This window comes from Callorhinus ursinus, unplaced genomic scaffold, assembly GCF_003265705.2.
Source record: "Callorhinus ursinus isolate GAN/ISIS: 27379988/994484 unplaced genomic scaffold, GSC_fseal_2.0 scaffold12, whole genome shotgun sequence".
Lineage (NCBI taxonomy): Eukaryota > Metazoa > Chordata > Mammalia > Carnivora > Otariidae > Callorhinus > Callorhinus ursinus.
This window is the reverse complement of record NW_027397074.1, coordinates 47930385-47943132: the sequence shown is the minus strand read 5'-3', so window position 1 is coordinate 47943132 and position 12748 is coordinate 47930385. Positions and strand designations below refer to the sequence as shown.

The window sequence follows — 12748 nt, the reverse complement described above, 5'->3', positions numbered from 1 at the left end:
AATGATAACCATTAACGGCTTTTTATATTCATGGAACCATGTGAATAAATTATTTGTGTGCATTATCTCATTTAATCTTCACAACATCATGAAACAGGGACTATCACTATACATCATTTTACAGAAGAGAAAACTGTGGTTCAGAGAAGCTAAATAATTTGCCCAAGGCCACTCTGATTATAAGTAAAAGAACCACAATTTAACTTCTGTCTGCCAGAATCCAGAGTCCATGCTCTTAATCAACTGTGGTTAAGTCTCAAAACAAGCCTGTAATTAAAAAGTATCCTCATTTTACAGTTTAAAAAAAGAGGTTCAGAGAAGCTAAATAACATGTCCAAGACCAATAAGCCAATATGTGCAAGAGAACTGAAAACTATCACCATGAATATATCATAAGAGCTTAGTTTTAAAAGTGAAAATGAAAAATCTTTAAAGTATAAGCTGCTTATAAGAGAACATACATTCTGGACCGCCTGGGTGGCTCATTTGGTGAAGCATCTGCCTGTGGCTCAGGTTATGATCCCAGGGTCCTGGGATGGAGCCCCATATGGAGCCCAGCATTGAGCCCCCCTTATTCTCCCTCCCCCTCTACCCCTCCCCCCTCCAGCTCATGCTCTCTCTCTCTTTCTCAAATAAATAAAATCTTAAAAAAAAAAGACATTCTGACTCCACCTGGCATAACAATGTGTACTTAGACAATGATCACACAATTTTACACTGTGTAAAATCATGATAGCTCTCATGCACAGATTTATTAAACCCCAACAATGGCCTAGGCATTTTCAAATGTGAACCAAGGAGATGTGTGATGAAAATAACTAGAGGAACAAAGAAGACTTGTATTTGAGCCAAAAAAAAAAAAAAAAAGAGTTAAAGACTTGGCTAGATCATAAACCTCATATTTTAAGAGAAGAATAATTACAGAATATTAAGGGGAAAATATAAAACATTAATATAAGAATTTTCCATGCTGTTTTCTGGTTCTAACAAAATGAAATATGATCCTTAGGAAATATAATACCAAAGTTTTATCCTAGATATATAAATATGACTCCAAAGGCCAGGTATGAACAACCACTCCGCCTTAGTTGCCTGGAAGAGATGGTCACGCATTGTGCACACATACTCAAGGTAGCCACATCTTCATTCACTTGGAACGAATGGAAAAATTTTCTCAATTAACAGGATTTATTATAATGGAAACTTGCATGGTTATATATCTTGGCTGCTGTTGTTATAAAAAACTATAAGAAGAGATTTATAGCAAAATTTGTATAGAAACTGTCTGACAGAATCAGGAAGTCATTGTGTCTGCTGTACAAGTCCAGCTGATTTTATGCAACCCTTGTGTGTTGCATTCTTTCTCATGCTCTTAATAATGGCAATAAGGAAGAGAGCTGAGACTTAGTCATTCTCAAATATAAAAATTCCATTAATGAAGAACTTTCCAGTAGTTTCATGCCATCATTTTAAGATGGCTATTATTACACGTGAAAGCCTAAAAACTGCATAGGTGAGAAAGGTGTATTTACTTACAGCAATAACCAGCAGTTGGTGGGGGGGTGGGAATTAGCATGAGCACTGTTATCTGGTTTAAGTACAGGATTTCTTTTTGCAATTTATAGTGTGCTCCTGAATTATTATGTGTGTGTGTCTGAACAGTATCGGTAGATAGATAAAAAAGAGGTTTCTCTACACAAAAGTCTATAGATCATTCCTGGAACTCTGCAGCATTTTTTTTTTTAAGTGTTTGATTTCTTGCCACTACTGCTTTTCCAGACTCAGAGGTATTAATGAGATAGAGCCTTTGATTGGATGGGGGGAGGGAGAACTGGGGAAAGACCACCCTTGTTTCCAGTGGCAAGAATCCAAAAAAATTAGCTTAGGAAACTGTTACAAGTTTGGGCTCCCTTCAACTTCTACCAAAGATCCCCACACTTGGGCCACCCGCTGGGTCCAGTGTAAGCGAACACAATTGGTAAAGCCTGGTGCCCTGTCAAGCTCCTCCAAGGACAGCAACCCATAATCTAAGAAAATAAAAAGTCCTGTCCAAGTTTTAACTAAGCAAATCGCCAAGATCCACAACTTTTCCTGGCTCCAAGGTCTGGGCAGTGATAAATATTTTCAGCTTAATAACGTGCTGACTGATTACCACGCTTTAATCTAAATGCCTTAAGAGGGTTCTACATTTGAGTTCTAGTTCTAAAATTCTACAATGACAGAACTAAAAATCTTAACCAAAACCACATCCTTCATATTCTATTTTTTTAGGATTATCAATTTGTCATTACTCTACTTTGTGGCTTCTTCATTTAATATTTTCTTGCTATAAATATATCCATTTAAAGTTAATATGGCAGGTAGATGAGTGGAAATTCTTCTCAAATATACACATAATTATAGATAGAAGAAAGATAGTAGTATTCATATGATTCCCCTATATATATGATGCTGCAATTCACAGGTTGGTCTATCATAAATGGTGATGACACAATTCCTCCAACATATTTAAAATGCTAATTTTGTTTCTAGAAAAAAGACCCTAGATCATTTAAACATAATGGTTAAGCATAACCCATAAAAATTATTTATATTACATAACATTGCTACAAATGCAATTATCAGTTTTATATTTGTAGGAAACAATAAAGGTTATGCTTCCTACCCAAGGCTGAGGAAAATGTGTAAATTTCAAGTGCTTGTTTTACATTTCCATAAGCCAGTCGTAGGGTGACAACAGTGGCAGATGTGATGAAATGTGTAATACTGTTTGCACAATACAGTCTAGAACCATGGTACAATACCTTAACTGTGACTGAAGGGACAAGGTCAGTTCCCACTTCAACATCAGTAGCTTGCTGTAAAAACAGAATTGAGAAGAGAAGGAAGGAAAGAATAGTTGCAAATTACATGTCCATCAATGAGTAAACACAATGCGTGCAATATATACTTCCCACCACCAAAATGGGGAACTAACCATAAAGGACTTATCAATCTAATGACAGACTATAAGGGTCAACGTGGCTTTTTGAATGCCTTCAACTGGAAAGTCATAAGCTAATAAAAACCTTTTCCAAAATGGAAGGAAAAGGTCACATATTTTATTATTAAAATACTCTCTTGACAAATTTATTAAATGTTGAAAGTAATAGAATTTAAATAACAAAATTTTGGGGCGCCTGGGTGGCTCAGATGGTTAAGCTTCTGCCTTCAGCTCAGGTCATGATCCCAGGGTCCTGGGATCGAGTCCCACATCGGGCTCCCTGCTCCTTGGGAGCCTGCTTCTCCTTCTGCCAATCTCTCTCTCTCTCTCTCTCTCTCTCTCTCCGTCTCTCATGAATAAATAAATAAAATCTTAAAAAATAAATAAATAAATGAATTTTTTAAAAATATTGAAACTAATTAATTCTATTAACTTGTTCTTTATATTATACTGAAGAACGTCTCCTTGTACTTCTCAGATAAGCATTATGCTATCCTTTAAGGTCCTTATATTTTCAACTTGCCAAAGGTATTCTGATTAATAATATGTATCTAAGACACGTAACTAATGATACAAAGCTTGAGTGGCCTTACACCTAGAAAATAAAAGTAGAAGTGTATTTTTTCACTAGCTCATATCATAAACTAGGTCACTCTTTGAACATCAGCCTGGGTTACTTGATCCTACCCCTTAAAGAATTCAGAGCATAATATAATACAGCAAACATTTCCTTATAATTTATAATTTACTTATTAGAGTGATAGATTGAGAGGAAAAAATGCTCACTCTATGACAGAATAAGACCAAGGGGTAACATAATCTTCCATAATACCCATTATTAGGGAACAGTTAAGATCATAAAATCATTAATCCAACCAATGAATAGATCCATTGTGCTTTTAGTTAACTTATTTGAGTTTTTTTTACTAAGAAAAACTAAGCCACGTCTAAGCAACAGGGATGGCTATAATATACTGGATATCACCATAAGTAAGAGTTGGGAGATTCATATTCTATTCTATACAACTCCATAGTAAACGATATATGAACTCTGATCCACCTCAGTCCAGAAGATAGGACAGCAATGCTTGTCTCATCTATAAAAGACCTCACTCTAATATAAATTATATTATTTTTTAGATGTGTGCTTTCATAATAATGACAAAATAAAATACTAAACTAGGCTTTTTGCTCTAGTAGAACCTAAAATCCAGGAAATGTTTTACATTTACCTGTCCACAGATCTAGAAGAGAAACCAACATCTCCTGTTTCCTGCTATTTTCAATCCATGTTTAAATACCTAGGTGCTTCAAGGACAGCAGTCCTTTGGGAAGATAAAATTATAGCCAGAGAGAAATAGCTACACAAAGACACCATGGCACCATAGCCATATAAATCGTTGGGTTAGTGTGTTCTAATGGGATGAATATGATACTCTCAGGAATATCTTAAGAAGGAAAAAATAGTAAGACAGGGAAAATGAAGCTGGAAAGAGACACCTAGTTAAGAGGAAACAGCACTCTGAGTTACCAATAGGGAAATATACATTACAATATAGTGCTATTACACAAGGCCTTTTCCTACAAAGATCAAAAGTTGCTAAAGAACAGAAAGGGAATCCCTCCTTCCAAACAGCTTATGTTTAAGAGAACCTAGAAAAAATTATATAAGTTGCCCAAAGGAAAATAAGAATCATTTCCAAGGCAAGAAAATGTGTGTACGTTTGTCAGCTAACTAAGCAAAAATGTTCCACTCAGACTACACCCTTCAGGTAGAGTGAGAAATGGTGTGTGCTGAATGGCCAACGTTTTAAACAGTGCCTCTACTATGTGACCCAGCTGAGTGAATGTTTCTTTCATATATAGTAGTTTTTTTTTAAGTATGCCCAACTTACTATATTATGGCAATGTTAACGTGATTTTTATCACAGCTTGGGTTGGCTCTTTATTCCAAGATTAATCTTTGAAAACTTAGGACAAGTACTTATTATATTATGCTCTGATACCTAAATATCGAAGTCATTTCCTAGGTAAAATTACATGACATGAACTCCAAATATAGTAAAAACCAGTGAATTTGATCACTTGCCAAAACTGATCAACTTCTGATTCAGACACAGATAAACTTAATAGATTTTTGCCCAAACTGCAGGCAGTGAGACATAACCAATTATAATCTAACAAGTGCTTACAGAAAACTAAACAAGGAAATGGGGCAACATGACCAAGGACAGTCCCTCTTTCATCCTTCCTGTTTCTCATCTCCACTCCTTTATGAAGCAAAAATACTGAGCACTCATTATGTGACAGACACTAAAGATACAGCAGTGGACGAGACAAGCAGTGGAATGCAGGGTATGGTGGTGGTGGTGGTGGTGGTGGTAGTGGTGATGATAATGCTAAAAGAACTAAAATGTAATTTGATGATGATGATGCTGATATTGTTATCATAACAATTCAACAAAGTAGATTCTATTATTATTCCCATTTTACAGATGAGAAAAATTGAGACTAAGAAAATAAAATACTCTGCCCTGGGTCACACAGACAGAAACAGCAGGAAAAAATAATTCTTGGCCCAACTGCCCAACTGTTTATTGTTAAATAACACACACAGACACCTCCCTCCCCACCCCCATCTCCCCCAACCCCACAACACTATCTCATTGAACCTTCAACAAAAATCTTGTAGGGTATTATTCACCTGGATTATGATTATCTCAATATTCTGGTACTGAAAAAGTTTTGTGTTTTTTTTTTTTAAGTAGATTCAGAATAATGAATCTTCTACTGTTGCCCCATCCTCTCCTTTTTTTAGACCAAAATCCTACCTAAGGAACTCCTAAGAGATTGGAAATGTTTTTTCTAGAAAGTAATAAAGACTAAAAGTTGTTATCCTCCCTAAAGTTTCTATATGGGGACCAAAAATTTAAACCAATACATATTGATCCCAAATCAGCAGAGTCCACCACTATCCTAAACCCTTTTAAAGTCTGCGAATATACCTACAGACACTGAATCAAAGTTAGGAGAAACCATGGCAGAAACTTTCAAATCATCTTCTCTCTCCGTCATGGGCCAAACACCTGTAATTTAAAAAGAAAAACAATATTTAATCATAAGGTAAACCTGCTGCATACAGTTTTTTTAAAAAGGTTTTTCTATACCATATATCAAAAAACAACCCCATAAACATACTCACAAGTTGAAAAAAACTAATGCATTACAGAATTAGAAATCTGATCATTCTTCCCCCTCTACAAAATTTTAAAGAAAAACTGTCTTTCTCCAAAGATATTATCTAAGATGTGTCCCAGTGACTGAAGAGTGTTGGGAACTTCAATGCTCTCTCCTTAACACTATAGGTAGGAGCCCAAACTATAACTTTTTGAAGGTAAGTTGGTCAGAACTATCAAAATGTAAAATATACATTCCTACGATTTAACAATTCTACTCCTTAGCATTTATCCAATACTCACAGACACACCCAAGGAGCCTCTCTGCTGCTGGTAGTTATTAAAAACAAAAACAAAAACAACCTAAATCCCTATGTTTCTATTAATAGGGAAATGCTTGACTAGATTATGGTATATCTACACTATGCAATGATCCATAGACCAAAGCTATAAATAAGAGTGCTAACTTTATACACTATTATGAAAAGAACTCCAGGACGTGCCTATTAATAAAAAAAAAAAGCAAGACGTTGTACAATGCATCTAATATGCACATATTTGTGTAAAAAGAAATAAACATGAATTTTTTTTAAAGAATACACAAGCACTCTTGATAAAGGTTACCTTTAAATAATCTAGAGGAACTAGGATCTGGGGGTTTTACCCTTTTAGTACTCTTAGAATTATTTTCATCACATTCGTGTTATTTTCACAACTTAAAATTTCACTATTCAAAAATGTTTATAGTGCATACTGAGATATGAACAAGTGACACAGATCCTAAATGAACAAGAAACCTAAATAATATATACGCAAAAATACATGTGTATATATGTGTGTGCATTCATATACACATATATATATATGAATAACAGACTATTGGCTGCCCACCTAACAACCACTTTCCCCTCCTCCTCCTCCTTTGTGGCAGAGCTGTAATTCTACTGAGGCATTCGCCTTCATCTCAAAGTCCTTGGATTGGTCAGATCCAATCATGGTGATTTCATTCCCCCGACCATTTGTTGCTTTAGGCATGAGCACTGGGGCTTAATCCTGGCAGACGTGAGGTGAAGGGAGTTGGGAGTGGGGGGCGCATGCTTCTGGGAAAGCTATTTCCCCATAATAAAAAGGGAGACTTAGGAGAAATGTTTCTCTTCTTCCCTGGAAATCATATTTGCACATAATACCTGGAACTGCTGAAATTACCCTGTGACCTTGAGAGGAAACATCCCTCACACACCAAGGATAGCTGACTGAAAACATGGAAAGTTCTTGGATGATGCCACAGGAATCAGCTGTCTCACAAAGAGAAGAACTACCTACAATTGCCATCAGGCATTCCCACCTGGTGTACTGCAATATTGGATGTAGGAATTTCCATAACTTAGTGACAATACGAAAGCCTGCTCCTTGCCTACCCAAAAACCATTCTTCAGTTCTTTACTAAAAGAAGCTCAATTTTATTCTGAGCAACAAAGTGCTCGGCTAAAACACGAATTTTCCCAGCCTCTTGTAAGCTTGGAGTGGCCAGTGAGATGTGAGTAGAAGCTGCTCAGGGTGTGGCTTCCAGCAAAGATCCTTAAGGGGGCTGACTCAGCTGCAGATGTGAGGGCAGGAGTTCCAGAAGCCATCCTGGACCAACGGATGACCCTGGGAGAGAAAGAATTGGAGTCCCTGACGACAGTGGAACCGCCAGACCAACGCTGGTCTGCCCATTGCTGGACTTCTTTTCCATGGGAAAGAAATAAACCTCTGCCTTGTTTAAGCCACCTTATTTGGGTATTGTGTTATGTGCAGACAGACTTGGACCTAAACAACACATCTTCTAACAAGGTCACCAAGTACAAATGCTTCTAGTACTCAATGGTAAAGGCAACTTAGTTATCCTAGACATATTTTCAATAGGGTACAGAGTTTCATTTATATGCCCCTTTCTTACTGTTCTCTTTCCCTTCCTGAAGACACAATTGTGTGGGAGGCTATCTCAATATCATACTCATTCCTTCACACCCGAGGTAAAGAACATGATCAACTGGCTTAATTATAAGGAAATTCTGCCTTTGAAAGTGCCTACCAACAGATGTGGTTGACTACTGGTAACAGAAATGCTAGGCAGGATTCACACTAATGAGCTGAATATGAAAAGCTTCAAAACCCATGAGCCATACAGAAATTATTACTATAATTTCATGCTTACAACATACATTCCTCATATAAGTTACACACATAAAATCAGCTTCAAAAACACTTTTATTACAGTAGATAATATACACCAGGTGTACAACAAAATGTACTCTTTAAATTGGCTTTAAATTTTGCTGAAACTCTGCTTTGAAGAAATAAAAAAGCTCTAAGTACCAAAAATAATCCACAAGACTGTGAACTTATTTTTGTGAATGAAAGTCACTATACTAAAATAAGTGGCATTTAAATGAATAATGAGGTCATCAAAAAGTTCAGAGTTTTAACTTCTCATAATCTTCTATAATGAAATGATTTAGTGCTTTTATATAATTACAGGTATTTAATAAACAAATATACCACAGTTTTATAAGGGTACAGAATACTAAGTTTTTTCAATATCTAGAAATAAAATATTTTAAAATTTCTTTCTTACAAGTTTCTCTTTGGGTTTTTTTTTTTTTTTGGTTGTGTGTGTGTGTATATGTGTGTGGGAGGTTTTTGTTTGTTTGTTTTTTTAGGACTAAAACCAAATGATGATGGCAAAGAAGTGTCAGGGAACTTCAAATATTAACTAAAATTTGAGGTTATATAAATAATGAACTTTGCACCCATGTCTGTGGGCACATCCCTACCTTAATTAGCAGTTATTTCAAAATATACAAAAGGATCAAGGTAATGACAACTTTAAAAGAGCCCAACCCTTCTCACTCAAGGGCATCACTATGGCCAGCAAAAAAAACTTTTAGCTGTAAGGGATTTTTCTGAGAAATCTTTTACACAGTTGAGTGTTAATCAAAATATCACTAGCACATTGTTTATGGAAAGGGCAAAATCTCAAGACACAAGATCTAAACTGAAAAGCAACATTAAATTTATTTAATGAACTCTGGAAATTTCATGTTTCATATATATGCCACTCTTCTCCAATTATATTTTTAAATGACATAAAGAGACTCATAATTCCATTAATCCCCAAAACACTAGTATCAAAAAGGGGGGGAATGTGTATATTGCAATGTGACACATCCAATTTTAACAATTCTCCATTTGAGAGGGGGTTGCTGACAACAAGTAGGTTTTCTGTAATTGGAGGTACTTAAAAGACCTAAATTTCACTGGTTTACTTTCAAAACTTTCTAGGAGAATGTGTGAAGCCAAGGCATAATAATTTTACTTTAATAATCATATTTTTAAAATATATTATCTAAATTCCTCTGAATCTGTCTTGGTAATGGAGACTCAAAAATATATAAATCTAGTAAAGTGACTGGATCAGGATTAAGATTGGCTCTGGTGTTTTGGTTGGCTTTTGATGCTCTGCTTCTTTTATTATTCCTACTTGTTTTAACATTTCTCTTATGTGAAAATAGTCCATATTTTTTCTCATTAAAAAAATACTTTTACCTGACTCTGAGAAGAAAACTTAAAATAATGTTTTTCACATGTCCAATTCAAACTGCAGGATTAGTGTTTTGTTTCTCCTTTTAATTTACAATAAAATTATACCCCTGTGAATCCCAAATAAAGATAACACTGAGTTGCTCAAAACTCAGAAACTGAAAATATCATCAGCCTCTGAGTCATTAGAAATCAACATACTGCAGGCTACACTACATTTGGATGGCTAATTAACTGCATACCTAAATAATATCATTGAACTGCAAAAGACCACATATTTAGTAACAAAGTGGTAACTCATGTACTGCTTTAGTTTCTTTTAAAAGAAGCAACTTAAAATGTTTTCAGGGATATTAGAAGTTAACAAATGATCACTCTAAAGTTTAATGCTCTTCTCAAGTCCTGAAACCACTAAGCAAAGAAGTGTCTTGTTCCTTTCTTAGAGTTTAAAGAAAAAAAATTAGGTAGCTCTGTCCCTGAAACACACTAACAAAAGCAATAAGCTATAAAAACAAATTAGAGAGCAACACTGTTTTTACAAATATGATTTTAATTAAGCCTGGAGGAGAAAATTAACTAATACATTCAAAATATTATCTACATACAAAATAATACCAATTTTATAATGAACACTAAAATCAAATACTAAAACTTGCAAATAAGATACCTTGTGATTTATTAACATCTTTGATGATTTTCTGAAGTTCTTTCAATTCTATATCAAGTTCATCATAGTGTAGTTCTCTAGACTCAACCTTTGGAGCTTGGAACAAAGAAGGGTCTGTCCCCAGGTATGAACACTGCAAGTGACCATCATCACTCAGAGTGACTATCACTCCTTTTAAATCACTACAATAAGAAAGAGAAAATGAGACATAATTCAAATTTTTGGTGGATTTAGACTTGACCAACAATATTTTTATTCAATTTAGTTTCAACATGCCATTAAGAAAATGGCCATATAATTATTTCTAAAGTTTTACATCAAGGACTCAATTCAAATATTTCAAACATGATTTTTATTTATATAAACACTCCCAATGTTAGGATTCATTACACGGGGGGAAAAAAACCTTAACAATTATTATAATAGCTGTCACTTTGGGGGACCTAACTACATGATAAATCATGCTCCAAAAGCTTTTCAAGTACTGTATCATTTAATCCTCGCTCCAGCTCCTGCTTGGTAGATTCTGTTTGTTTGTTGGTTTTTTTAAGATTTTATTTATTTATTTGAGAGAGAGAATGAGATACAGAGAGCATGAGAGGGGGGAAGGTCAGAGGGAGAAGCAGACTCACTGCTGAGCAGGGAGCCCCATGCGGGACTCAATCCTGCGACTCCAGGATCATGACCTGAGCAGTCACTTAACCAACTGAGCCAGCCAGGCGCCCCCACTTGGTAGATTCTTAATAGGCATGTGAACACTTGTGAAGCTACCATGGATCAAGAGTGAGCCTCGGGCTGGCTGAAGATCATGGCTGAGGCACAGGAACAAAGACAGGACAATATGGGCAATGGTGAAAAATATTAGCGAAGTAAGCCCTGCAAGACCTTGAAGAGAAATGAAATCCCTGCTCTTTTCCTTTTCATTCTCCACCCTGGGGACTTGTGTTTGCGCTCTTTCCCCCAGGGCCCCCCACCATGACTTCCTTCACACACCCTCCTACTAGAGCAGTCACAGTTGCTCTTCACTCAGAGAGGGAGGGAGAAGTATCCCATTTCCTCATTTTGTAGCTCTCGCTCCATCCCTCTTCCTCCCATCCTTTCACTCTTCCTTCTCTCTTAGGCTCCTTTAACTTTGTTTTTTTACTCTAGAATCTGGACCTAATATATAAATTATAGATAAACTTAGCATATCATTTTTAAAGGTTGTAAATTTTCCTGATCATGCTATAAAAAGCTGAAAGGAACACTATTTGCTTCCTCCTTTGCTTACTCAGAAGAAAAAATAAGTCAACATTGTCATAAGTCATTTTGAGCTGATGCATAATGAATTTGTTTGATTTTCATTTGTTATATTTTCTAGCGGCCTTTGATTTTAAAAAAAAGGTTTCTAGCCTCATTCTAAAGGTTAAATATTAATCAAAACTTATAGAAAATTTGAGAGAAAAAACAACTTGAAAAAAATACTGCTATTCATCTGAAAAAAAAAATATATATAAGGTATATAAGAGTCTAGGCCTTATTCAGAATGAGTAAGAAATTTTAAAACTCCCCAACATAGGGTCATGGCAAGTGGTCAGCTCATTAATCGAAAAGCTTAACTTGGATGAGAGTAGATACTAACATTGTTCAATCTCTCCTATAGGGTGGCCACCAGCATCCACTTTACCACCTGCCTTCAACAAAAAATTCCTTTTTTTTTTATATATGTATGTATATCCAGTCCTTACATTTGACTCAGAAGTCAAGAAGTACTTGAATTTTTACCTCTATTTCTTCAGGTTCTTGATGCATAGAACTAACTTTTTAAAAAATTTTTATTTAAATTCCAGTTAATTAACATATAGTGTAATATTACTTTCAGGTGTACACTCTAGTGATTCAACACTTCCATACAACACCCCAGTGCTCATCTCAGCAGGTGCACTCCTTAATCCCCATCACCTATTTTACCCACCTCCCCTCTGGACACAACATTCCTATACATACTTTCTCTAGGACTTACTTAGGCACGGTCAGTGCCACATAACCCTCTGGTATGACTTCAGAGAAACAAAAAATAAATTGATATCACTAACTCAACTGCTAAAAAACTAGACTAGGAGTCAGAGACTCTGGGTTCTAACTCTGACTCTGCCCCATATAGCAGTCAATTTAGAGAAGTCTTCCTAAATGTTATCTCTAAAATGAGAAAGTGAGGCTCGATGATCCTCTAAGGTCTTTAAGTTTTATAAATTGGTTCTGTTAATCTAGCTCAGGAAATAAATACTCCCAAAATAAAATTATTTTCTTAAAATAAAGTGTGAAAAGCAACCCCACAGTACCTCTGGGCTTTACCATTTC

The 12748-nt window shown here is 35.6% G+C and overlaps 1 protein-coding gene across 4 annotated transcripts in view; it reads right to left on the bottom strand.

Moving 5' to 3' along the window:
• Positions 1-12748, bottom strand: part of BBS9 (Bardet-Biedl syndrome 9) — a 474925-nt gene that overhangs the window by 291135 nt on the left and 171042 nt on the right. For all 4 annotated transcript variants that reach the window (XM_025873123.2, XM_073899047.1, XM_025873126.2 and 1 more), the window contains 3 exons: positions 10409-10590; positions 5993-6069; positions 2805-2858 (listed from right to left, as the gene is read on the bottom strand). In XM_025873123.2, coding sequence (XP_025728908.1) covers positions 2805-2858; positions 5993-6069; positions 10409-10590 — 313 coding nt within the window. The remainder of the gene's footprint in view (positions 1-2804; positions 2859-5992; positions 6070-10408; positions 10591-12748) is intronic.